This window comes from Brachyistius frenatus, unplaced genomic scaffold (genome assembly GCF_029030835.1).
Source record: "Brachyistius frenatus isolate BFR_SWC_R1_liver_20210118 unplaced genomic scaffold, ASM2903083v1 Contig_351, whole genome shotgun sequence".
Classification (NCBI taxonomy): domain Eukaryota; kingdom Metazoa; phylum Chordata; class Actinopteri; family Embiotocidae; genus Brachyistius; species Brachyistius frenatus.
In genome coordinates this window covers 178,637-205,104 of record NW_027210950.1, presented here as the reverse complement: position 1 = coordinate 205,104, position 26,468 = coordinate 178,637, and the positions used below count along the sequence as shown (strand labels likewise).

Below are 26,468 nucleotides of genomic sequence, written 5' to 3'. Positions count from 1 at the left end.
ATGATCTAAAAGAATTCACAAAATATGATCTAAAAGAATTCACAAAATATGATCTAAAAGGCAAAAAAACATTAAAAAGGCAAAAACTCTGAAATGAACAGATAGAAATTATTAGACATAAAATCTTTACAATTCTAAACCAAATTATATTTAAAAAGTAATGGAAATTTGATTTTAAAAAAAAAGAGAAAGAAATAAAGCTGAATAAAAATGTAGTGGTTCCCAACAGAGGAGTCGGCCTCCTCTAAATTAATCTGAACTCTTAGTTTATCAGTTCGGTACAAGTATGAACGTCAAAACCTGAAAACTACGAAAGCAGAGTTACTGAGACGTCTGATCAGCCAGCGGACGACCTGATGACACTTCAGACGTGTTTTTGATCTATTTTGTGGACGAACAGGCAGCGATGTCCAAACCAAAGTCTTCAGGTTTCAGTTTGAGTCATCGTCTCTCACCTCCGACTGGATTTAATCTGTCTGAGTCATCAGGACGGTTTTTAATGGTCTGTCAGCAGATCTGAATCCATGTCTGCCTGGCAGAAAGACAGAAGGACAAAAAGAGAGAGAAGAGGACAAAGAGAGAGAGGAGATGACAAAGAGAGAGAGGAGATGACAAAGAGAGGACAGCAGGACAGGAGAGAAAGTAAAGTGCTGCAGGTCAACTGGTCTCTGAGGAGGAAGTGAGAGCAGGAGGTCAAACTGCTCCTCCGACGTCTTCATCAACACTCAACAGCTGAAAGTCGTCTGTCAGCAGATTTCACCGAATTGATTCTTCAGCAGAAAGTAGTTCCACTGAAAACAAGCGTTAAAAATATGGGCGCTATATACCTTCTATATACCTTCTATATACCTTCTGTATACCTTCTATATACCTTCTGTATACCTTCTATATACCTTCTGTATACCTTCTATATACCTTCTATATACCTTCTGTATACCTTCTGTATACCTTCTGTATACCTTCTGTATACCTTCTGTATACCTTCTATATACCTTCTGTATACCTTCTGTATACCTTCTATATACCTTCTATATACCTTCTATATACCTTCTGTATACCTTCTATATACCTTCTATATACCTTCTGTATACCTTCTATATACCTTCTATATACCTTCTATATACCTTCTATATACCTTCTATATACCTTCTGTATACCTTCTATATACCTTCTGTATACCTTCTATATACCTTCTGTATACCTTCTATATACCTTCTATATACCTTCTGTATACTTCTATATACCTTCTGTATACCTTCTATATACCTTCTATATACCTTCTATATACCTTCTATATACCTTCTATATACCTTCTATATACCTTCTGTATACCTTCTATATACCTTCTATATACCTTCTATATACCTTCTATATACCTTCTATACCTTCTATATGCCTTCTATATACCTTCTATATACCTTCTATATACCTTCTGTATACCTTCTGTATACCTTCTGTACACCTTCTATATACCTTCTGTATACCTTCTGTACACCTTCTATATACCTTCTGTATACCTTCTATATACCTTCTATATACCTTCTATATACCTTCTGTATACCTTCTGTATACCTTCTGTATACCTTCTATATACCTTCTATATACCTTCTGTATACCTTCTATATACCTTCTATATACCTTCTATATACCTTCTATATACCTTCTGTATACCTTCTATATACCTTCTATATACCTTCTATATACCTTCTATATACCTTCTGTATACCTTCTATATACCTTCTATATACCTTCTATATACCTTCTATATACCTTCTGTATACCTTCTGTATACCTTCTGTATACCTTCTGTATACCTTCTGTATACCTTCTGTATACCTTCTATATACCTTCTATATACCTTCTATATACCTTCTGTATACCTTCTATATACCTTCTGTATACCTTCTGTATACCTTCTGTATACCTTCTATATACCTTCTGTATACCTTCTATATACCTTCTGTATACCTTCTGTACACCTTCTATATACCTTCTATATACCTTCTGTATACCTTCTGTATACCTTCTGTATACTTTTCCTTTAATCTTTCTCCGACGGTCAGAATCAGGTTTTTGTACCGACGCCACTAAACTGTGAGAAAACAGGATTCGTAGTACTTTGGGTGAACCGACCCTTTAAGACTCTTAGAGCTCTAAAACACCACAAATGGCTGAAAGCTCCATAAAAAGCTTGTAAGAGGTCTTTTAGTGAAATCCTGCAGGTGGAACAGTTGATCACCGAAAGCAATTCATCAAGATTCAATCAATTCAAGTTAAATCCAGTAACAACAGACATAATAAAGAAATGGTGGTCATGAATTACAATAAAATAAAACAATACGTGAAAAACTGGAAAGGTGTGATAAAAATTATGACATGGAAAAATCGAATTTATGATACAAAAATGAAAAGCTCTGAGGTAAATTTAGATTACAAAAAAATTTAAATTAGGACATTTTTGTCTTAAAATTTGATCTGATTTTCTTTTTAAATCTATAAAAAGTGAAATTTCAGTAAGAAAACAGTAAAATATCACAAACTAGTTAACTTGTTTTGTTTTTAAAGGACAGTAATTCTAAAAATATTTTTGAAAAATGAGACGAAAAGAAAATGACCGCAGTTCTGTGTTGCTACCACCAGAGGGCGCCACTGTCCGGGAAAAAAATGGAGTCAGGGAGGATAAGTGAAGCTGAATGAATCAATAAAAGGGGTGACAAATTAATAATAAACTAATAAAATAATGGTGATTAACAGACACAAAATCAATTATAACTACATAAAATATATACAATAAAACTAAAATAAATAAAACTAAATAGATCAGAAAGAAAAGAAAACCAAAAATGATAAAGTACAAGTAAAGCAATATAAAATATATAAATGGCAAAATGATAAAACGTGTCAGATAAAACTAATTCCCCTTTGAGCAGATGTGATGGGGGGGAGGGGGGGGAGCATGAAAAGTTGTGGGCCGTGTAGCTCCTGTGGTTCACCAGCAGGGGTCACTGAGGACCTGGAGGCTGAGGAGTCAGAAGTGGGGCAGGAGGGGAGTCCAGCTCCCGCTTCTGATTGGACAAGAGGGTGCGAAGGTCAAGTTAGACAACGGGGTCAAACGCACGGGTGTGTGTGTGTGTGTGTGTGTGTGTGTGTGTGTGTGTGTGTGTGTGTGTGTGTGTGTGTGTGTGTGTGTGTGTGTGTGTGTGTGTGTCTCTCTGTGTGTGTGTGTGTGTGTGTGTGTGTGTGTGTGTGTGTGTGTGTGTGTGTGTGTGTGTGTGTGTGTGTGTGTGTGTGTCTCTGTGTGTGTGTGTGTGTGTGTGTGTGTGTGTGTGTGTGTGTGTGTGTGTGTGTGTGTGTGTGTGTGTGTGTGTGTGTGTGTGTGTGTGTGTGTGTGTGTGTGTGTGTGTGTGTGTGTATTTGTGTGTGTGTGTGTGTGTGTGTGTGTGTGTGTGTGTGTGTGTGTGTGTGTGTGTGTGTGTGTGTGTGTGTGTGTGTGTGTGTGTGTGTGTGTGTGTGTGTGTGTGTGTGTGTGTGTGTGTGTGTGTGTGTGTCTCTCTCTCTGTGTGTGTGTGTGTGTGTGTGTGTGTGTGTGTGTGTGTGTGTGTGTGTGTGTGTGTGTGTGTGTGTGTGTGTGTGTGTGTGTGTGTGTGTGTGTGTGTGTGTGTGTGTGTGTGTGTGTGTGTGTGTGTGTGTGTGTGTGTGTGTGTGTGTGTGTGTGTGTGTGTGTGTGTGTGTGTGTCTCTCTCTGTGTGTGTGTGTGTGTGTGTGTGTGTGTGTGTGTCTCTCTGTGTGTGTGTGTGTGTGTGTGTGTGTGTGTGTGTGTGTGTCTCTCTGTGTGTGTGTGTGTGTGTGTGTGTGTGTGTGTGTGTGTGTGTGTGTGTGTGTGTCTCTCTGTGTGTGTGTGTGTGTGTGTGTGTGTGTGTGTGTGTGTGTGTGTGTGTGTGTGTGTGTGGTCTTTCCTCACTCAGTTTTACTCATCCTGACAGAATAAATATTAAATCAGAATATTAAACAGGAAGTTAAAGTGTTTTTACTTTTAACTTCTTCTTTTAACTTAAAGAGACGACTACAAAGTGACACAAACGAAGTGTGTGCAGGTCAGAGGTCAGAGGTCAGAGGTCAGAGGTCAGAGGTTGGTTTTGGTCGGTGTTCGAGTTCTCGAGAGAGAAAAAGTCCATGTGGATTTATTTTCAGTGACTTCATGTATTTATTTAAAATATGTCCAAAAATGTGACGTCAACAAATAAAAGCAACAATGATAAATTAAAAATCAATCCGCTCGTCTTTTTATGGTGCAAAATCACCATGGTAACGAGCTCCCGAAAACAAGTACAGTGAATAAAATAAGAGAAAACCACATTAAAATATCAATGAATGTTAAAATGTTAAATTGTATTCTGGGTTTGAGGAAGATGAAAGAGTCCAGGATGCAACCAATCAGAGAGCAGGATCAGGTCACCTGTTTGACCTCACACAGAAATGAACCCAATAAAATACAAAAATCATTTTTAGCAGCTAACTGTCACCCAGCTGCTACAACTAAACAACTCAATTTAGCAAAATAGAATCAATTTAATTTACATTTTTTGTTTGTAACTTCTCTGGATAACTGATAATATTTTACAAGTTAAATTATTAAAAGTATAAAATAGTATTTATTTCCATCTAAGTGACTGATTTAGTAAAAAGTGTGTGTATGAGGCCTTTTACATGTCACACGTTTTCACTATTTTTGTCAGGAGAAAATGTTAAATTGTTTTATTTGTCATGTATTTATGACGTCAGATAAATCATGTGATTATTAATAATATTGAGTTTTCTGTTGCAGAGAAGCAGAAACACGTTTAACGTCACGTTTCATTGATTTTCTCCTGAAAAGTTTGAAATGAAATCATGATGAAGAGTCACATAATAATAATAATAATAATAATAATAATAATAATAATAATAATAATACTAGTTACGAGGAGGAGGGAGGAGGGCTGGGGGGCGGGGGGAGGGGCTTTCTCTCTCTCTTTTAGTTTTCCTCTCCAGACGCGTAAAAACAGGCAGGAAGCAGAGCAGCGCGCGACAGAGCCGAAGAGCGGCGCGCAGGACGGACGACGTGCAGAGCGCGAGGAGCCGAGGCGCAGCGGCAGCGAGGTGCGGGACTCTGCGGTGCGGGACTCTGCGGGACTCTGCGATGTAGCTGTTTGCGGCCGTGTTGTCGTGTGTTTTTTGCGGGGGATGTGCGGCACCTCCTCAGCGGCTCTCCAACTTTGTTCATCTCTGCTCTCATGGTGAGAGGAGGACGCAGAGGATGGGAGTAACCTGGTCCTCCAAATGTCTCGCACTCTTCGTAGCTCTACACATAGGTGAGACAAACGTTGATTTCATTCCACTCATTTACTCTTTTTATGTTTGATCGTAGATCTGACAGAACGAGGCGACGCTCACATTTCCCTCCTTTTTATTTGTGTTTATTTTCCAGGATGTAAATCGTAATTTTCTTGCTGCATTCTGCTGTTTTAAATCGTTTTTAAGCTGCTAAGATTCTATTTGATATTTTAACCTTCACAGATGATCAACTTTCATCTTTAAAGTCTCTTTTAAAAAACACTTTTAATATCATTTTCTTTTTTTCTGGCTGCAGAAAACAATAAGTTTTGTTTAAATATCCGTTTTAATTTCAGTTAATTCCATCTGTGCAAACTTAAATTCGTTTTTAATGATGATGAATTAGATTTCATAAAGATTTGATTTAGTATTTGTGCCGGTAGTTTCCTGGTTTGAAGGCGTGTGAAGCTCCTTTTAACGGGCGACACTTCACATTCAGAGTGCGTGACGCCAGTGTGTGTGTGTGTGTGTGTGTGTGTGTGTGTGTGTGTGTGTGTGCTAACAAGGGGAATGCCCACCTCCCGCCCCTCCCTCTCCCCTCCTCTCCCCCACCTCCCCCTCGCTTGTCCCAAACTGGAGGCATTTGCTGCATTTTTTTTTTCCTGCAACAAATTTCATTTATTCTGACAGAATTTTGCATCATAAACGTTAAAAATAAATAAAAAGCAGTTGTTTTTCATGCAGCTCAGATCTTCCAGATGTTCTGTTGTGTTTTCGGTGTGTTGGAGAAGCTGCAGAGGAAACAGGCCTGCAGGTTAATCAGGAATTAGACGCGAAAAAATGTCCGTTTTTCTGCGGTTTGCTGGCGCGTGCCGGAGCCGTCCTCCCCGCCGCAGTGTGCGGGGCAGCAGGGAGGCACACCCGCAATAAAAACACCAAAAACACACATTTCATCTGATAGTTGTTGTTTTTTAATCTTTGCTGCTAAAATGAAAAAAAACTAAACTAAAAATGCATCTCTTTAATTTTCTCTTTTCGTTCGTACAAGAATCGGCCGTGCACCCGCCTCGTGCACGCAGGAAATAACACCTTAATGTTAAAAATGATGCCTGTAAATATCTCCGCAGCCTGTTGTTGTTGTTGTTGTGTTTTTTTTAAACGCAGCAGCAACAGATCTGCAGCGGGACAAAAAAACCAGCTCCGGGCCCCGTCTAATATCTGGAAATAAGGGAATATGGAGATGACTTGTTTGTGCTGTTGCATTGCATAACGACGCTGTGGAGGAGGGCTCTGTGTGTGTGTGTGTGTGTGTGTGTGTGTGTGTGTGTGTGTGTGTGTGTGTGTGTGTGTGTGTGTGTGTGTGTGTGTGTGTGTGTGTGTGTGTGCAGAGAAATGCTGAATTATTCAGGGAGCAGAATCCTCCTCGGTGCTATTGTTAGAGGGGTTCGGTGTTCCCGGTCCGGTCCGGTCCGGTCCGGTACGGTCCGCAGGAACGAACCGGTGAAATCAAATCACGTCGAAAATGTAAAACATCAGAAGAATTCGATGAAAACAAAAGCTAAATATGTGTTTTGTGCTATTTTTACATTTCACCGCCACCAGCTGCAGATTGATTCATCAGACTGACTGTCACAGTGAAGTTGAATTAAATCGATGAATCGGCCTGGATGTGAAATGTCTCCTCTGTTCCTCGTTTAATCTTCGCTGCGGTTTGTTGGTCTTTTGCTCTTTAATTAGTCTCGTTTGATTTGCTGCAGTGTGATTGGCTGCAGGTTTGGCGCGCTGCTGCAGCACATTCACACCTGACAGAAAAACCACGAAGCCCCGAGTTATTCTTACTGAACATTGGATCTCAAAAACACGTCTTCGGACTGGTGAAATGAATCCGTTTGTACTGTTTGGTTGAGGTCACGTGGGTGCAGATGATTCTTAAAGAAGGATTTTAGACGGAAGTGAGTTCATTTGTTGCATTTTTATTTTTTTGGTTGTAATTTTCTATTTTTACGCCGGAAAACGAGCTCGTGTTGAGGTGTGTGTGTGTGTGTGTGTGTGTGTGTGTGTGTGTGTGTGTGTGTGTGTGTGTGTGTGTGTGTGTGTGTGTGTGTGTGTGTGTGTGTGTGTGTGTGTGTTGAGGTGGGTGTGTCCAACACGCTGCTTCTGGCATCGATACACTGCAGGCAACTGTGTGCACGCGTGTGTGTGCGTGTGTGCGTGTGTGTGTGTGTGTGTGTGTGTGTGTGTGTGTGTGTGTGTGTGTGTGTGTGTGTGTGTGTGTGTGTGTGTGTGTGTGTGTGTGTGTGTGTGTGTGTGTGTGTGTGTGTGTGTGTGTGTGTGTGTGTGTGTGTGTGTGTGTGTGTGTGTGTGTGTGTGTGTGTGTGTGTGTGTGTGTGTGTGTGGAGGTGGGGTGAATGAGTGCGATCGTGCTTGATGGGAGGAGTGAACTGAAAAAAGAAAAAAAAATGTATGTGCGTGCATCTCTTTTTGTCCTGATTTCACTGAACAGAAATAAACCAGGAAATATATATTTACAAATAAAATCAAATAAAAGAATTATAGATGTGGTGGAAGAGGGGGGAGGGGAGTATTTTTAAGAGAGATGGAGAACGAAAATAAAAATGAAACATGATTTGGGGGAGAAATGGAAATTAAAAGTGACAAAAACGAATGAAAACGGACTCAACTGCAGCTGAGAACAAGATGGAAGAAAAATGTAAATCAAATCCACAAAAATAATAAAGATACAACAAATGTTATTTTTTTAGGCTCAAAGTGAAACAAAAAACTCCTAAACATTAATCAGAATAATGCACAAAAATTGTGAATACATTTGTATTAATAATTGATGCATGTTGTGAAAATTTAAAACAGCCTGAAGAAAACTGAATTTAAATATTATTTATTGGTCGTTGGAAGCAGATTAAAAGGCGATATTGAAGAAGAGTGAAAGTGTGGAGGGGCCACTTCGTTTATACATTTAGTTTGGAGCTGATTTTCTGCTTTTTATTGCCAATAATAATATTTATAATAATATTAATAATAATACCTTCAGTGCTGCAGAGAGTTCGGTGCATGTTGCAGCAACATCATGCAGCTTAGAGATGATGTAATGCTTCCAACATACAGTGGTGGAGAGACACCACCAGAAACAATGGAGAGAGGAGGCGGTGGGGGGAGGGGGGGCTTTCATTCATTCATCCGTTCAGATTAAACATCAGAAGAAATCTTTGCAGCAACAAGAACAAAAAAACGCAACAGGAAGCAGAATTTATAACCTGACAAAAAAAAGAAAATCTGCTTTAAGATAAAACATATTCTAAGAAATCATAATAAGAATAAATATAAAATGTGGTTTGAATAAGAAAAGTGCTGTGAGGAATATGGGGACATTAAAGAGATGATTTATAAACACACTGCAGTTCAATTTAATGTCCCCAAAAAAACCAGAACTGCAGGAATGTAATAAAAATCAAATGTAGAGAGAATTAAATATAAAACTGAGGAAATTAAAATTCAAGCAGAGGATCCTTTATCTCACAGTTTGCATTTTAAGCAGCTTTAAGGTTCATTTCTATTTATTTATGTTGTATTCATTAACACCCACACTGTTCATTTACATCCTGAATATATAAACATTCATTTCTAACCCGACTACATGTTCATATTTCATATTCTTCTGTTTAGATGGCTGCTGCCTTTTATTTTGTATTTGTTGAGTGTCGTTCAAACGCTTCATTAAATCACTGATGTTTAAAAAAAACATGATTTATATCTCATTATATCACACTTTTTCCTCTTTGTTGGATTCAAACCTCAAAAACAGAAAATGTTCCAGATATCTGTCTTTCATCTTTCATACAAATCATTGGAAACTGTTTTTATTATTATTATTATTATAAATAATTTATATTTTTCTTTTTTAAACGAAGGCTGAATGCTTGTCATGTAATAAAGAGGTTTTTATGTGAAAACATTTTGCAGATTTGGTGGCTGTTCTGGAGATTCATGTTTAGATGTTACTTTTTCTTGGAGGTTTTGGGCTTCAAGTTTGAACAAATCAAATGCACCTAAAAACGATTTGTTTTGGGTTGAAAAACAAAAATTCGGTTTGACAGTTTTTTTTGATCACACAAGATTTCGGCAGAATAAAATGAAAGTTATAAAATCGGTGTCTCAGACCACCAGAGGAACCTCTGGAAACATCTGCAGAGGAGCATCATGGGAGACGATCGAACGGCGTTCAAACAGGCGAGCGGTGGGGTCGATAACAAAGTTAATTTAAAGACATCATTATAGAGATATTATCCATTAAGAATAGAAATAGATTCATTACTGAGCAAACAATATATAAAAAAAATAATCAATATATGAAAGAAATGAATAACAAATAAAAACAAAGTGAGATAAATAGAGATAATGTTAAGAGATAAAGTTAAAAATCGATCGATTAATTGTTGGTGAGAAAGAGAAACTGATAATAAACTTTACATTTTACTTTTAGTTTTTCGTGTCACCCAGAAAACATCGGCTACATCTGACTCCAATCATAACGTGATGATTTATATCTCTGTTTTTGGTCTCCACCTCCTCCTGAGTCAAATATCCTGCGATTTAGCAGCACACTGAGGCTTTTATTCTGAAAATCCGCTGCCTGCCTGTTTTCTGAAAACGATGCTACACAGTTAAACACCTTTCACGTCCTCTTTTCATACATTATTATAAATATATAGATTATAGCTGCTTTAAGCACCACAAATATACATTATAATGACAGAAAAAGTGCTACGTCAGGGGAAATGAGACTACACATATATAGTCATGTAGATTATATATGTCGTGTTGCCCCCCCCCCCCCCCCCGTCCTCCTCTAACAGCCGTGTCCCGTCCTACACGTCATGCTGTGTTAGTCCACAGACTGATCGAGTGGAACCGGACGGCAGCCGTGTTACTATCCAAACTAATCAATCAGCCCGATTCCCTGCTTAACCAACCAACCACACACACACACACACACACACACACACACACACACACACACACACACACACACACACACACACACACACACACACACAGAGTTAACAGAGGTTCTGTGTGTGTGTGTGTGTGTGTGTGTGTGTGGCTGGAAAGGGGGGTGGAGGCGTGTCAGACCTGGCAACCCGTGGAGTGTTTTATGGTCTCTGTTAAAGGTGCATTGGGGAGGTGACCCGGCTGATTGGACACACACGCTCTCATGTATACAGACGTGTGATTATATCAGCGTGCACTTAACATGTGACGTGTTCTTCAGCTTCTACATGACATGATTCAACAACAGCACGCTTCATATACACATAACAAACACAGTTTCATAACGGTCCTGAGATAAAGCGACTGACATGAAGGTTTGGATGTTCGGCCCGTGATCACAATCTGTCCACTCGGTACGACGCTATCAACAAGAACAAACATGGTTCAGAACACAGACTGTTTATCAAAGAGTTCGTAGCTTCAGGTCTGTAAAATGGTTCTGATCCAGAAGTGTCTTCAGCTGCAATACCAGCGAGTGCCACTAGAGGTCGGCTCCAAAAAGCCTCCGGCTCCATAGACTCCCATTCAACTTCTCTCATCAAATCCAAAGTGAATCAAATGTGTCCATCAGTTATCTCGGTGTTGTTAGCTAAAGTCACTCCTTCTTCTTAGTTTTCTGGAGGTCCATCTGAAAATAATCCCTCATTCATTAGAAAAGAAGATTCAAGAAGACCTGTTTTGGGGGAAATCAATCAATCACGGGCCGAACATCCAATCTTCACCTTCATTCAGATAAATACCAAAAAGTTGACTGAGCGTCCATGAAATTTGATCTCAGACTGAACTTATGATGAAAAGACAACAATTTTTTTGTGGGTAAAAAACTGTATTTCTTTCTGTTGGTATCAGAAATTCACATGTTGAAATGTAACTTTATTTGTATAGAAAAATAAATCATGTTTTCTGTCCTACATGTTCCACATCTCTTTAATAACCCCAAATATACTGAAATATTGTGTAATTTAGCAGCGATTAGATGAACACGTAAGACGAGAAGGAGGTCCTGATGTTGTTCATCCAATAAGGAAACAGATGTAATGACTGAAGGTTGATGTAGCCAATCAGAGAGCTGCTTTTGTCCTTTTAGGTCAAACAGAAGTTGATCTAAATTTCTCTCTTTTTTTTCTCCTCCCTCCTTCCTCCCCCGTTTCCTTACCTTCCTCTCCCTCGCCCTTCCTCGCTCCTCTTCCTCTCTGCAGTCTCGGTGTTGCAGATGGTGCTGGTCAGCGCCGGTCAATGTAACTCCGTGTTCAAAGGCTTCTCGGACTGTCTGATTCAGTTGGGGGACGACATGGCCAACTATCCCCAGGACCTGGACGACAGGGAGAACCTGCACATGATCTGCAGGTACGTTGAAGCACAAACAGAAGCATGGTCCTTTAAAATACTGTCTGACATCAAGTGGTGCAAAACTAACAAATGACTAAACTGTCAAAGACAAAAGACTCACAGGAGGAAAACCATCATGTGTAGGTGACTGTAAAGTCATTTAAGGGTCACTTATCTTTCTGAGATCCCCAGAGATGCTCCATCCCAACTCTGCTGCAACTGTACAGCATCAATGCATAATGAATGCTGTATTGATGCCTGCAGCATGTAAAGCAGTCCCATCAGCAGCTCCACAACATCCTGCACATTACATCCATTTCTGCCTCCTTATGATCTCTCTTGGAAGACGAGTAGAAAAAACTCAAACAGATTTCTGCTGCATAAGATAACGATACGGAAAAAGGTCGATGAAACTGACATTCACGTAGTTTCTTATGTTCTCACAACCTACATTTACGATTTAAAGCCGGTTTGCATCAAATTTACATGTATAATGACTGTTAAGTCTCAGCACCCCCTAATGGCTGCAGTCATTTTGACAGGTGCCGAGGAGGAAGTCGGGCGACGTCGTCATTGAGCCACAAAGTGGGCGCAGGGAGGAGGTCGGGGTGGACGGATGGGTTGACACAACACTGGACTTTTACCTCCGACTGCTCTTTGTTTCATCCTTAAAATCAGAAGGACGGTCGAGGTCGGAGGATTCAGCAGCTGCAGTAAAAAAAAAACAACAACAAGAGATTCAATTGAATTAATTACGGCGGCAAACATGATTAAACACTTTGTTTGTGAGAAGGAGTCCGACTTTATATAAAATGAGACAGTAGTTTACAAAACGGGAAAACAGTGTCAGAGTTACAGAAATTAATTTTTTTAACTGTTTACAGACTGCAAACCAGGAAAGAGTTTGCATGTTCTCCCTGTGCTTGCGTGGGTTCTCTCCGGGTGCTCCGGCTTCCTCCCAACATCCAAAACATGCACCTCCCCAGCTCCTCCTGTCCACATGCCTAAGTGTCCTTGAGCAAGACACTGAACCCTAAAATTGCTCCTGATGGTGAACCATCGTTGTGTTGGAGGTCGCTTTGGATAAAAGCGTCAGCTAAATGTAATGTCATGTAAAAATCGTAGCATCTTCTAAACCAGTTTTTCTTTCTTTCTAAGATCTTTTGTTCATTTGTACCAACTGGAGGTAGTTTGAAAACCTAACCATGAATTAAAAACATAAAAACATGTGATTGAAAAGAAATAGAATCACATGAAACCATCAAGGAACCAGAAAGAGACACAACACGTCCAGAGAAACATGGTCACAGTGGGATGAGGTTTTTAGAACAAGTCGTGTGTCAGGTTTTGTTTTTGCTGGGCAGTATGAACTGTGTGTGTGTGTGTGTGTGTGTGTGTGTGTGTGTGTGTGTGTGTGTGTGTGTGTGTGTGTGTGTGTGTGTGTGTGTGTGTGTGTGTGTGTGTGTGTGTGTGTGTGTGTGTGTGTGTTTATGCGTGATGTGATTTTATCATAGATTTTCTCAACTGAAACTGATCTCTGAGAAAATAAGATGAGTAATTTACCCACAAACCCTGGTGGGGGTTGGGAGGAGGAGGAAGGGGAGGGGGGGGGGCGCTGGGGTGTAGTTAGGAGGGGCGGGGGTGCATATGTGCAACCCAGCTGAACCCCCCTCCCTTTAATCCACCCCACCACCACCCAGACCGGGTGGGCACCAGATGGCATGCTGCAGCATGGAGACCCCCCCCCCCCCCCCCCAACCCCTCCACACACACACATGATTTTTTAATTCAGTGACAGCTCCATCACAGCGGTGTTGAGGCGTGGCAGGAAGGGCGCGTTAATACGCCTCCCCGCACACACACACACACACACACACACACACACACACACACACACACACACACACACACACACACACACACACACACACACACACACACACGTTAATTGCTCAGAGATGTAGCATCGACACGGCTCGGTTCAGGAGGTCAACATCAATAAGAGCAGATTGGAAGATTGGATTAGATACGGTGTGTGTGTGTGTGTGTGTGTGTGTGTGTGTGTGTGTGTGTGTGTGTGTGTGTGTGTGTGTGTGTGTGTGTGTGTGTGTGTGTGTGTGTGTGGCAGTACGCGTCGGTGGGCAGGCTGGTGTCAGCCTCACGTTAACTGGGAGGAGGGTGGAAGAAAGATGGACATGAGAGGTGGAGATTAAAGGAGAGACAAAACAGGAAATATAAATTTAAAAAAATACAATAAGTTACACTGAATTTTTTTAAAGTACTAAGCAGCAGAAAACTTTAAGTAAACTAAAAAGTAAAAAAAAAAAAAAGTAGTACTGAAAAAGTACGTGAAATTACGTCAAAATAGTGCTTCAGGTATTTTGTAAGTATTTTCTGTTTCTTTAAATTCAGTCTATAAAGTTTATATGTTTCAGACAAACAGCAGATTTAGTTTGTAAGAAGTTTGAATACTTAAAACTAAAAGGAAATACTGGTAATTTGACACTTTTTATTTTTTGCATTTATTTTCTGGTTAATTTCTAAATATATTTTCTCTAATTCAAAATGTCCCCAAAAAATTAAAGCACACGAGCTCTGTGAGGAAGTCTTTAGAATTTCTGTCCTTTTGCTCGTCGCCGATGGAAACGAGGTCGTTTCTGGGCTCCGGCACACTTTGCCTCAATGTTGTTTTCCTGGAATATATAAAGTAGATGAAGTTCACCGGCTGTGTCTTCATAAGCTTTTTCCCCGCTGAGTTTTCTGCGGTGCCAGATTCTGGGACGACTTCCACTCTTGGCTCTGCTTCCTCGCTGGTTGATGTCTTCAGTTTAAAACCGGTCTACTGCGGTCCAAAGCTTGTGTTGCTAATGCTTGCTGTCTTTTCTCCTGCCAGTTACTGGGATAACTTCCACTCTTGTGCCACGACGGCGCTGGCGGACTGCCAGGAGGGAGTGACGGACCTCTGGGACAAACTGAAAAAGGAGTCCCGCAACCTGAATTTCCGTGGGAATTTGTTTGAACTCTGCGGCGGCGGCAACGGAGCCCCCAGATCTGCGGACGCCAGAGGCCTCGCCCTGGTCCTCACCACGCTGCCCACCATACTGACTTGGCTGGCGTTTTAACACAAACCAGGAAAAAAAAGAAGTCAAAAAAAAAAAAAGAGGAAACAAATCCAAATGAAAAAATAGAAAAAGAGCGATAGCTGCTCTTCGATACAGAAAAAAACAACAACTTCAAGGACTGAGTTTGAATTCATCACGAGAAAATACGCCCCAAATGGATTTTTACTACGACATGGCTGAGCGGCGGCCCGGTTTGCCTTCCTGGGACTTCTGCTGGCCGCCACTCCCGCAGCGCTCATCCAATCACACGCCGACCTGACCGCGGGTCGGCGACATGAAATATTCAACACGCCGTCCAGCTGAAAAGATGACAAAGATGAAAATTTGATGGATTCTCGCCCGCTTTACACTCGTGGAATTACCCAGTATTCAAATTAATTATTGATGTGTAGTAGGCTAGGCCCGGGCACACCGTACGACCGCAGGGTGCTGACCCGCCATCAGGCTGCATTTTCGGGGTTCCATATAGCCGAGGGTTCATATTCACGTGTAACGCCAGGCTGAGGTTAACGAAACTCAATCAATAAGACAGCCGAGGCCTCCGGCCCGTCGCGGACCCGTCGCCTCCTTCTCATCACGGACACTTTTTCCTTTTTGGTATTGAAGCGTGTTAGATTTGATGGACCGAATGCTCGATGGTGATTTCATATTTGTACTCGTATTGGCTGTTTATTGTGTTCGGGCTGCGGTCACACCGGCGACGTCTACAGGCCGGGAGCAACACCTGCGATGGCAGTAGTGACCTTTGACCCATGCCGCATGGCTTGCAGTCAATCGTGAGCCCTCAGTATTCCTAAATTTATAGTTTTTTACCGTCGTTTATTGAGCTGGCTAGCTTCCTACCACTTTATTAAAAACACCCGGTGAAGAGATCTCGCTCCGCGGGTTTCTGGTGTGACCGCAGTCCTTTTTTTGTTTTTAACCCGCCGAACTCTGAGGTGCCGGGACGTAGTCGAGTATAAAGCCTGCTTTTTCTTTAAAGAACATTTTGGACGGAAGTTAACCTGCATGATATCAGTTCAGAAACTCTCACAACATTTCAGGAAATGAGCTCCGACTCTGGTGACAGCTGGACGCTGTTGACGGTAATACAAACACACCTGAAAATAAAGCTATCACGAACCAGAAAATTATAGATCCAAAATGAATCACCATTGATTTAGATTAGCTAACGACAAAATTCAGCAGCTCAGATTTGCTAACAAGTCAGTTAGAAGCTAAAATGTATTTGTGGAATTGAGTCTGATTTTTACGTCACTTTAGTGAAACAGAAACAGTTTAATAGTTCAAATAGATCGACCTGCTTTGCTAACAGTTTAGTGCAGTTAAAAAAAAGAAGATAAAATGGTTAATTGACAGTTTAGAGGCTAAAACAGACGATGTTTGCGTTAGCAGCTAATTTGGGATCGTGTCAAGTTAGCGAAGCATTTGTTTAGCAGCTAATACGTGTGAGGACCCGGTTAGCCGACAGCTTCAGTTAGCACAGTTGGGTTTCACTTTTCATCGGAAAAAAATCCCTTTCAAGTAGAAAAGTTGTTGAGAAATAAACCTGAATTGAAGTTAAATGTCTCGTAGCAAGTGAACCTTAAGTACAATGAGAAATGATGAACGGTTTTTCTTGCTTCAGATATTTGGGGCCATTTCCTGAAATCACACAAGAAACGAGCTCAAAGTTCCGATTAAAAACCGCCGTCGGATTCGTACGACGGAAACTCTGGAGTATGTTTAGGAACGTGAAAGTAGCAACGAATGGAAATCAACTTTAGTTCGGCGTTGGCGGTCGTTGTTTCTGCCGTCCGTCCACATCAGCAGAAACAGCTGTTACTGGTGAAGGAGCCAAAACGGTTAGCGGAAGAATCCTTGTTTTTTTAAATGTCGACAGCAATACGAAGTCGTGACTTTTTGGCCAGCGTAGCTAGGGGGAAAAAAAACAAGAAAAAACAAACCAGACCGTGGCTGAAGAGTGACGTGACTGTTGCCACTGAGCGCATCCCCCCTTTTCATAGCAGTGATTCATCCTAGTCGACTTTAGCGGTGATATGTTTTAGGTCTGTATGTTAGATTAAAAAGCAAGAGTCCCGACAATAGCTGCAGTAGCATCATAAACGTCATAAATACCGTCAAATAAATTCCAAGAGGTTGTTTATTTCTTTGCCGAGGCACCGACGACGTTTCCACTGCCTTCTGACAGAAAGATGTGTACTTACGTTTGTTTGTTTGTTGGTTCGTTTGTCTCTCTGTTTGTTTATGGGGATGTTGCAAAACAAAAAGAGTTTAAAAAAAAATAATAAAAGAGGACTTATTCCAAAAATCATTTAACAAGAGAATATGTATATGAAAAAGGATTTTGAGAAAATAAAAGTTTAAAAATATCGCTCTATTATAGATAGTCTATTCCAGACAGTTTTAACACAAGACTTTACAGATTATAGGCCTACTGAGATATAAAAAAAAAGTATAAAAGATTGCTAAAATGATAAAGAGTAATAAATAAAATGTTTGAAAATAAGTGTGTGCTGTGGTTTTAATCGGGGATTAAAATGGTGTTTTTTTCCATGAAGTCTGGTTGGTGGCATCGGAGATGATGGAGTCTTCCTCCTCAGCGCCGGTTCGGAGTGTATTCATTATTAATGAGGGAGAGTCCCTGAGCTGCCACACGTCTCAGCTCTCGGTTTATATTGATCGAGACAAAGAGGAGGAGGGGGAGGAGGAGGAGGAGGAGGAGGAGGAGGAGGAGGAGGGAGGAAGGCTGACTGCATGTCCTGACGTAGAACTTATTTGTTTTTGTTGAAGGAAATCTGTGGTGAAAAAACTGATTTTGTGTTTTATGGCAATTTTTAAAATGACTGTAAATTTCCCAGAATCCACCTGTTTTTATTCTGCAGGAGGAAACATTAAACTTCAAATCATAATGTTAACATTAAGGATACTCTTTGGGTATAAAAAATAAACGTTAATAAGATGATTACAAATGGAAATATTTCTAAAGGCAGACAGATTTTATTCACACTTTATCATATTTTATTAATAACATCCCTAAATGATAATTTGAGGATATTTCCGGATATTACGGGGATCCACAGACGATAATACAAAGCAATTTATGTCTTTTATAGATTTCTTATATTTTAAAGGGATTTACTTGTAATACAACCTGTATTTGTTTAATATTGGTGGACCTGTTAGAGCCTTTTTTTTTTTTTGCTGCATCAGCTGGACGTCCCTGCATGAGAAACACCTTCAAGGCCTCCTAGTTATTCTATAGCAAAGTGTTGGAGTCGTTCTATAGCTGTTTAAATTCATTAAGGTTTAATGAAGCTCAGGCAGATTTCCATCCGGGCAGCAGTTTGTGTGCTGCAGGTTCCCGAGGGAAACCAACGCACGGTGTGTTTCTGCATTAATATGGATGTGATGGGAAGTGAAGTGAGGTAGAAAATGGCGTCTGCCTGCGGCCCGGGAAGCTCCTCCCCGTCAAACACGCAGGATGCAACTCTTATTTCATTCAGCAGGACATTCACTGTTCAAATCTAGTATTTTTTATCTCCCCTAGAAGAAATCAATGCATATTGTTTCTCATTAGAGGGGTCCAAAAGAAAAAAATCTAACCTGACAATACTTTTATGGAGCCACAGAAATTTAAAATACACCAAAAACACCAAAATATCAGATAGTAATTTTTCGGTAGCAAGCTAAATTTCTCAAAATATTACATTTATCTCATTTTTATTCAAATATATTAAAAAAATATCGCTTTTTTCTATGAATGTTGTGTTAAAAATAAAACATTTTAAAGTTTTTGTTTTGAAATATTGTGACATTTACAACCAAAAAATATTCCTGGAAATTAAAAAAAATTAATTTAAAAATCCTGAGCTGCATTTATCGCCTGTACGAAGAAACAGGAGCAGGCGGGATTTGAGGCGAGCTGCTCATTAAAAATGGACGGAGGGAAGCCGGGAGATGGAGGACGTCCCGCGGGATTTGGAGTCTTCTAATAGTCTGACCCTGTTTTTTCATCCAGTCAATCTCCTGCCACAAAACAACAGCGAGAACAGGAGCTCCGACGACTTCGCCTCATTTGTTCTTGTCTTTTTTATGATTTGAGCGAGATTAGATTCGAATGTCATATCATGTGATCTGGTTTAGAGGGGTTCAAACTGGGGCTCGGGGACTGGCGGGGGGTCCTAACGTGAATTTACATAGTTTCACGTAAAGGACCAGCTGTGGGAGAATATTCAATCTGCACATGGAGGGTTATTAGACGGCCCGAAGCACCAGGAAGCATCAGGGGCCTCTGTCAAGAGGTTTGTTTGAATTAACTGTTCAGATGTCTTGTTACAAAGTCAGAGACACAAAACGTCCAGAAAAAGACACAAAGGAACCAGAAATAGACTCAAAATGTCCAAAAAGAGAAATAAAGGACCAGAAATAGACTCAAACTGTCTACAAACAGACATATAAGAACCAGAAGGAGACACAAAATGTCCAGAAAGACATTTTATGTCTAAACAGAAGAATGCCCTCAGATGTCAAAGACGTCTTTGAAACTTGTGGTTTCCAAAAATAAATTGAAACATTAAAAAAAACACTGAAAGAAGTCAGGATGAGCAGAAAAGTGGATTTGAATTGAAATAAGACGAGACGAATGTTTAATTAAGTGGTGCAGCAGAGAGCTGAAATGTAGCAGCTGTGCAGACTGCTGCTGGATATCACTGTTACAGAGTGTGTGTGGAAATCTGCCAGAACCCCAGAGAGGTGTCACTCATATTTTCCCACTCACACATGTGACGAGGCTGCAGTCACGACGTCCTCACAAACAGCTCTGAGTTCAACAGGAAACACCAGAAACTAAACCAAGACGCCGAGAAGAGACCTGGACCGGATCTGAAACCCTGAGTCCGGAGAACCGAACCCTCACGGACTCAGCTGATGTAACCTGTGTGTTTGAAACGGGATGAAAAGGCTTCGAAACGACGCATCGTGATGGCGATGAATATCTAAACCAGAGGCTTCATGACGGTTGGTTCAGACCACAGACTGAATATAAAAGAGTTCGTAGCTTCAGGTCTGTAAAATGGTTCTGATCCAGAAGTGTCTTCAGCTGCAATACCAGCGAGTGCCACTAGAGGTCGGCTCCAAAAAGCCTCCGGCTCCATAGACTCCCATTCAACTTCTCTCATCAAATCCAAAGTGAATAAAATGTGTCCATCAGTTATCTCGGTGTTGTTAGCTAAAGTCACTCCTTCTTCTTAGTTTTCTGGAGGTCCATCTGGAAATAATCCCTCATTCATTAGATCGGACTCATTTTTCAGACTTGGAAGCTACGAACACTTTTATAAACAGTCCGCGATTTATATAAGAAATATTCTGCTTATTGAGTTCAGAGTGAAGAATATTCCCCGGGAACGGGCCGTCATGTGAGCAGTAGAAACAGAACCGAGTCCGGCTGCAGGACTTCCTGAAATCAGACGTTTCATTTCTGAAAAGTCGAAGCGGGCCGGCAGCTCTGCTGAACCTAAATTAACATCCAGTGACTTCGGTGGGATTTCAGCTCTGGGTGTAAATGGGGCGGCTCTCGACCCGCTGACTCCAGAACAGAATTACGTGAGACTCGGCGGGACGCTAATCGAGGTCGTGAGTGGTGTCGGCTGTCGGGTGGAAGAAGGCCGGCCGGCGGTAAGTGTGTCCGGCGGTTTGTCGCAACGCGGGACGCTAAAACGGAGTTTGCTGATGTTTAAATGGGTCACAAGTTCTCACTTGGAGCCGCCGGGCCACATTTCATCTGGAGGAAGCAGATTAGTGGGTCAGCTGAGGTTCTGACAGAAGCTCTGCAGCGTTTCAGACCATCAGGAACAAACTGCTCGGAAAAGTTTGGTTTTCTCCACAAATTAAAGATAATATGAGCGTTCATCGATGGTCGTTGTGTCTCTGTGTTTGTTTTTGATTATTTATCACATAAAAAAAAAAGATTCTACAGCCAGCAGCTGGTTAGCTTAGCTTAGCACAAACACTGTAAACAGGGGGAAACAGTTAGCCTCGCTCTGTGATCATCCACCAGCTCCTCTAAAGCTCAGAGATGAAGTTAAACGTGGTTGGGACGTTGGATCAGTCGGAGGTTCCTGGACGTCGCTGGTTTCTACCTGAAGAGCTGCAGACGGACAGGAAGTGAAGACGTGTTTAACAGGACTGTCAACGTCTTCCTTTAAAGCTGCAGATTACTGAAACCGACTCAGAGTAGATCTGAGACACGTCTTGACGAGGAGGAAGAACGTGAGGAGGACGAACTGACGTCCCTGTTTTGATCTGGATCCCGTTTCAAAGCCGTCCATCATCCGTCCGACGGCGACCAATCAGAGGATTCAGATTCATTCAGGAGAAAAACAACAGAGATTCAGTGGAAGCTGATCGGCTTCCTGCAGCAGGAACTCACCGCTGCCAGAACCCAGCAGAACTGGGTCAGTACTAAATATACCCCCCCCCTCTGCATCGAACACATGGGCTGGACCGCTGAGCCTCCTGGTTCACCTCCTGGTTCACCTCCATGCATGTCGTCATGTGACGGTCTATTGATAGCAGAGACCAGAAATAATCTGGCCGGCGAACAGACGCGAACGACGTCCAACAAACCGCCGGACGACCAGCTGGCAGGAAGACGAGGAAGCTGCTCCTCCTTTCAGCAGCGAGTCGCTCCGGCTTCACCTCCTCTGCTCGGCTCCTCCTCCTCCGCTCGGCTCCTCCTCCTCCTCCTCCTCCGCTCGGCTCCTCCTCCTCCGCTCGGCTCCTCCTCCTCCGCTCGGCTCCTCCTCCTCCGCTCGGCTCCACTTCCTCCGCTCGGCTCCTCCTCCTCCGCTCGGCTCCACCTCCTCCTCCTCCGCTCGGCTCCTCCTCCTCCGCTCGGCTCCACCTCCTCCTCCTCCGCTCGGCTCCTCCTCCTCCACTCGGCTCCACCTCCTCCTCCGCTCGGCTCCTCCTCCTCCGCTCGGCTCCACCTCCTCCTCCTCCTCCTCCTCCTCCTGCTCGGCTCCACCTCCTCCGCTCGGCTTCTCCTCCTCCGCTCGGCTCCACTTCCTCCGCTCGGCTCCTCCTCCTCCACTCGGCTCCACCTCCTCCTCCACTCGGCTCCACCTCCACCTCCTCCGCTCGGCTCCTCCTCCTCCGCTCGGCTCCACCTCCTCCGCTCGGCTCCTTCTCCTCCTCCTCCTCCTCCGCTCGGCTCCACCTCCTCCTCCTCCTCCTCTGCTCGGCTCCACCTCCTCCGCTCGGCTTCTCCTCCTCCGCTCGGCTCCACTTCCTCCGCTCGGCTCCTCCTCCTCCACTCGGCTCCACCTCCTCCTCCTCCTCCTCCGCTCGGCTCCTTCTCCTCCTCCTCCTCCGCTCGGCTCCTCCTCCTCCGCTCGGCTCCACCTCCTCCTCCTCCTCCTCCTCCTCCTCGGCTCCACCTCCTCCGCCGGCTCTCCTCCTCCGCTCCTCCACTTCCTCCGCTCCTCCTCCTCCTCCACTCGGCTCCACCTCGGCTCCACCTCCTCCTCCTCCTCCTCCTCCGCTCGGCTCCACCTCCTCCTCCTTCTCCTCCTCCTCCTCCTCCTCCTCCACCTCCTCCTCCTTCTCCTCTGCTCGGCTCCACCTCCTCCTCCTCCTCCTCCTCCGCTCGGCTCCACTTCCTCCGGCTCCTCCTCCTCCTCCTCCTCCGGCTCCCTCCTCCTCCTCCGCTCGGCTCCACCTCCTCCGCTCGGCTCCTCCTCCTCCGCTCGGCTCCTCCTCGACAGATCGACAGCTAGAAAAGCTCCTCCTTTAGTTTAGTTGATCTGTTTGTGTTTTCGTGTTGTTTTGCATCTTTCATAATTAGTATTGATTTTTTATGATATTGACCAAAATAATAAATAAAGTAAGGGAACCTAAAGCACCTGTTATTAATCACGACTGTAATCTGAGGAGGAGGATTAGTTTCCTGTCTGCTCTGACTTCTTATTTTTGACCGTCCCTTGCCGTCAGCTCCTCCTCGTGTGTTTGTGGACGCTCCCCGACTCCTTTAACTTCTCATTAACGTGCTCGCGAACACTAAACTCCGAGGACACGAATCCCGAACTTGTTTATCAGTGATGTGCGTATAACGGCAGACGCTCCGTCACTCGGTCTCCTGCAGCCGGAGGGACGAAGGCCTCGCACACCGTCGCTAACGCTGTTAGCCGCCGTAACCCAATAACGCGTGACGAGGATGTGGACTGCGTGTTGCGTGAGCGGCGTCCAACCGGATTAAGAGTGTGAACGGGGGAAATATCACGTATGTCTCGGAGCCCGGAGGAACACGTGAGGAAGTCGCACCTCGCCGAACGTACGGAAGCCTCAAGAAGACAAAAACAGACGGACAGTAAACACCAGCAACTCCAAACAAACAAGGAAATCACTTCCAGTTGTGACCATATATGGAGCTGAGGAGGAGTGAGGGGCGGATCTAACCGAGAACCTGACCACACTATGCCCCGCCCACCCATACAGGAAACCTGACTCCGGCCCCTACTGGTCCTCAGTGGTACTACACTTTAAGACTCTTCTACATCTGCTTCACTTTTCAGACCCGGAAGCTACGTCCAAACTCGACTATGTTTGGGGGCGAGTCTGGTTTGATTGACAGGCCTGTGCTGCAGTCAGGTGGGCGGGGCATAGTATCCTCAGATCCGTTCACTCTCTCGTCCTCGTTCTCCACCGTAACTCTCACATGATGTCTTCATTGCACCTCCTCCTCCTCCTCCTGATCGTCGTCTTTTATTGCTTCTTTTATTGCTGATATACACATGTTACCTCCCTCTTCCTCCTCCTCCCCCTCTATAAATCTGATGAAGTCCACTGCCCCCCCCCCCCCCCTCCTCCTCGCCGTGTTAAAGTGCTGATGAGGCCGGTGTGTGATTAAGGCGGAGCTCCACAGATGTTCTCTCCATGATTGATTGCTTCATTTATTGTCTGAGGGCTGAATGTAATAAACTCATTAGCACACTCCATGAGCAGTGTGTGTGTGTGTGTGTGTGTGTGTGTGTGTGTGTGTGTGTGTGTGTGTGTGTGTGTGTGTGTGTGTGTGTGTGTGTGTGTGTGTGTGTGTGTGTGTGTGTGTGTGTGTGTGTCTGTCTGTGTGTGTGTGTGTGTGTGTGTGTGTGTGTGTGTGTGTGTGTGTGTGTGTGTGTGTGTGTGTGTGTGTGTGTGTGTGTGTGTGTGTCTGTGTGTGTGTGTGTGTGTGTGTGTGTGTGTGTGTGTGTGTGTGTGTGTGTGTGTGTGTGTGTGTGTGTGTGTGTGTGTGTGTGTGTGTGTGTGTGTGTGTGTGTGTGTGTGTGTGTGTGTGTGTGTGTGTGTGTGTGTGTGTGTGTGTGTGTGTGTGTGTGTGTGTGTGTGTGTGTGTGTGTGTGTGTGTGTGTGTGTGTGTGTGTGTGTGTGTGTGTGTGTGTGTGTGTGTGTGTGTGTGTGTGTGTGTTGTGATGACCTCCAGTGTCCAGCTCCGTGTCTCTGACAGTTGATTAATGGAGGTTTTTCTTGTCTCCGGGGCGACTCGGTCCGTCACGTCGCCGCGTCCTCCTGATTCTGTTTGACTGAACTCGGCTGGTCGTCGCGTCGCAGGAAAAACTTTTCGTGTTGCTGATCGTCGAGTCTGCAGCACTTCCTGTTGGTGAAGTGTGTGTTCACCCGGACCTGTGATTGGAGGATCAGAGGAGACGAGGTCGGCGTCAGGTACTGATGGAGTAAAGATGAGTTGCGATGCAGTTTGTGGTTTTTAGTGACTGTTTTGCAGTAAAATTGCAGAAACTGGTCAAAGATTGGAAATGAAAACTAATTTTTGATAATAAAGTCAGTTATATTTTGAAAGGCGACTTTTCTGTGGCACTCCTTTCAGCAGAGTTTCTGTTCACGATGGTTTTTACGGAAAAAAAACAATCGCAGGAATTTTCCCAAATTACAAGTTGCTGTAAATATTGCGGATGAATTTATGTTAATTATTTTGCTCGCAATTTCCTGGAGGGACCGATCCTGTGTGGCCAACACCGGCAAATAAAATGATTCAGAGACGTCAAAACAAACTGCTGCTGGATCGCCGCAACAACAGGAAGTGACGGGGTTTGTGGGAAATTAGGTCCTATGATGGAATGAGGAACATGTTCAATGAGTTTTCTCCACACTTTGTTTCAGTGTTGAATGAATGTGATGTAAAGCTCTTATTTTGAAGGCAGCTGCAGCATTTGTTTCTATATTACAGTCACAGACTGTCTGGAAAGCTGCATTCCAAAATAAGAGCGGAGGAGTCAGCGCGTCCCTGTTGGAGGACGGCTCGACTTCAGACACCAACAACTCACCTCTCGGGGAGGAAGAGAGAGAAGAGCGACCCGGAGCGCTTTTTAAAAGTACCTTCTCGTTTCCGTGACAACAGAGTGCTCCTCGCCGCTCACCTGTGAATCGTCTCCGGAGGAGATCGTTCAGACCCGACGGGGGACAAGTGGAACCTTCGGACGACGAGCGTTGTTTCTACTGTGCAGACCTTCGTCCTTCAACGGTCCGACACGGAAACAACAACACAAACAGGAAGTGACACTCTGTCACGTTAAATCTGTCTCCGACGAGCCCCTAAAGTCTCGGCTTTTATCTCTTTGCATGAAGAAGACGTGAAGAAGAAGACGTGAAGAAGACGTGAAGAAGAAGACGTGAAGAAGAAGACATGAAGAAGACGTGAAGAAGACGTGAAGAAGAAGACGTGAAGAAGACGTGAAGAAGAAGACGTGAAGAAGACGTGAAGAAGAAGACGTGAAGAAGAAGACATGAAGAAGACGGCGTGAAGAAGACGTGAAGAAGAAGACGTGAAGAAGAAGGCGTGAAGAAGACGTGAAGAAGACGTGAAGAAGACGTGAAGAAGACGGCGTGAAGAAGACGTGAAGAAGACGTGAAGACGTGAAGAAGACGTGAAGAAGAAGACGTGAAGAAGACGTGAAGAAGACGTGAAGACGTGAAGAAGACGTGAAGAAGACGGCGTGAAGAAGACGTGAAGAAGAAGACGTGAAGAAGAAGACGTGAAGAAGAAGACGTGAAGAAGACGTGAAGAAGAAGACGTGAAGAAAACGGCGTGAAGAAGACGTGAAGAAGAAGACGTGAAGAAGACGTGAAGAAGAAGACGTGAAGAAGACGGCGTGAAGAAGACGTGAAGAAGACGTGAAGAAGACGTGAAGAAGAAGACGTGAAGAAGACGGCGTGAAGAAGAAGACGTGAAGAAGACGTGAAGAAGAAGACGTGAAGAAGACGTGAAGAAGAAGACGTGAAGAAGAAGACATGAAGAAGACGTGAAGAAGAAGACGTGAAGAAGACGTGAAGAAGAAGACTTGAAGAAGAAGACATGAAGAAGACGTGAAGAAGACGTGAAGAAGAAGACGTGAAGAAGACGTGAAGAAGAAGACGTGAAGAAGACGTGAAGAAGAAGACGTGAAGAAGAAGACATGAAGAAGACGGCGTGAAGAAGACGTGAAGAAGAAGACGTGAAGAAGAAGGCGTGAAGAAGACGTGAAGAAGACGTGAAGAAGACGTGAAGAAGACGGCGTGAAGAAGACGTGAAGAAGACGTGAAGACGTGAAGAAGACGTGAAGAAGAAGACGTGAAGAAGACGTGAAGAAG

At 43.4% G+C, this 26,468-nt stretch overlaps 1 protein-coding gene across 1 annotated transcript; it reads left to right on the top strand.

The window, feature by feature from the left end:
- Window positions 1–5,055: 5,055 nt before the first annotated feature.
- On the top strand, window positions 5,056–16,305 carry nrn1a (neuritin 1a). Its single transcript, XM_069723936.1, has 3 exons — window positions 5,056–5,351; window positions 11,580–11,727; window positions 14,603–16,305. Exons 1-3 carry the CDS (start codon window positions 5,297–5,299, stop codon window positions 14,829–14,831), a joined length of 432 nt encoding a protein of 143 aa, XP_069580037.1. The 5' UTR covers window positions 5,056–5,296; the 3' UTR covers window positions 14,832–16,305.
- The last annotated feature ends 10,163 nt before the right edge of the window (window positions 16,306–26,468 follow it).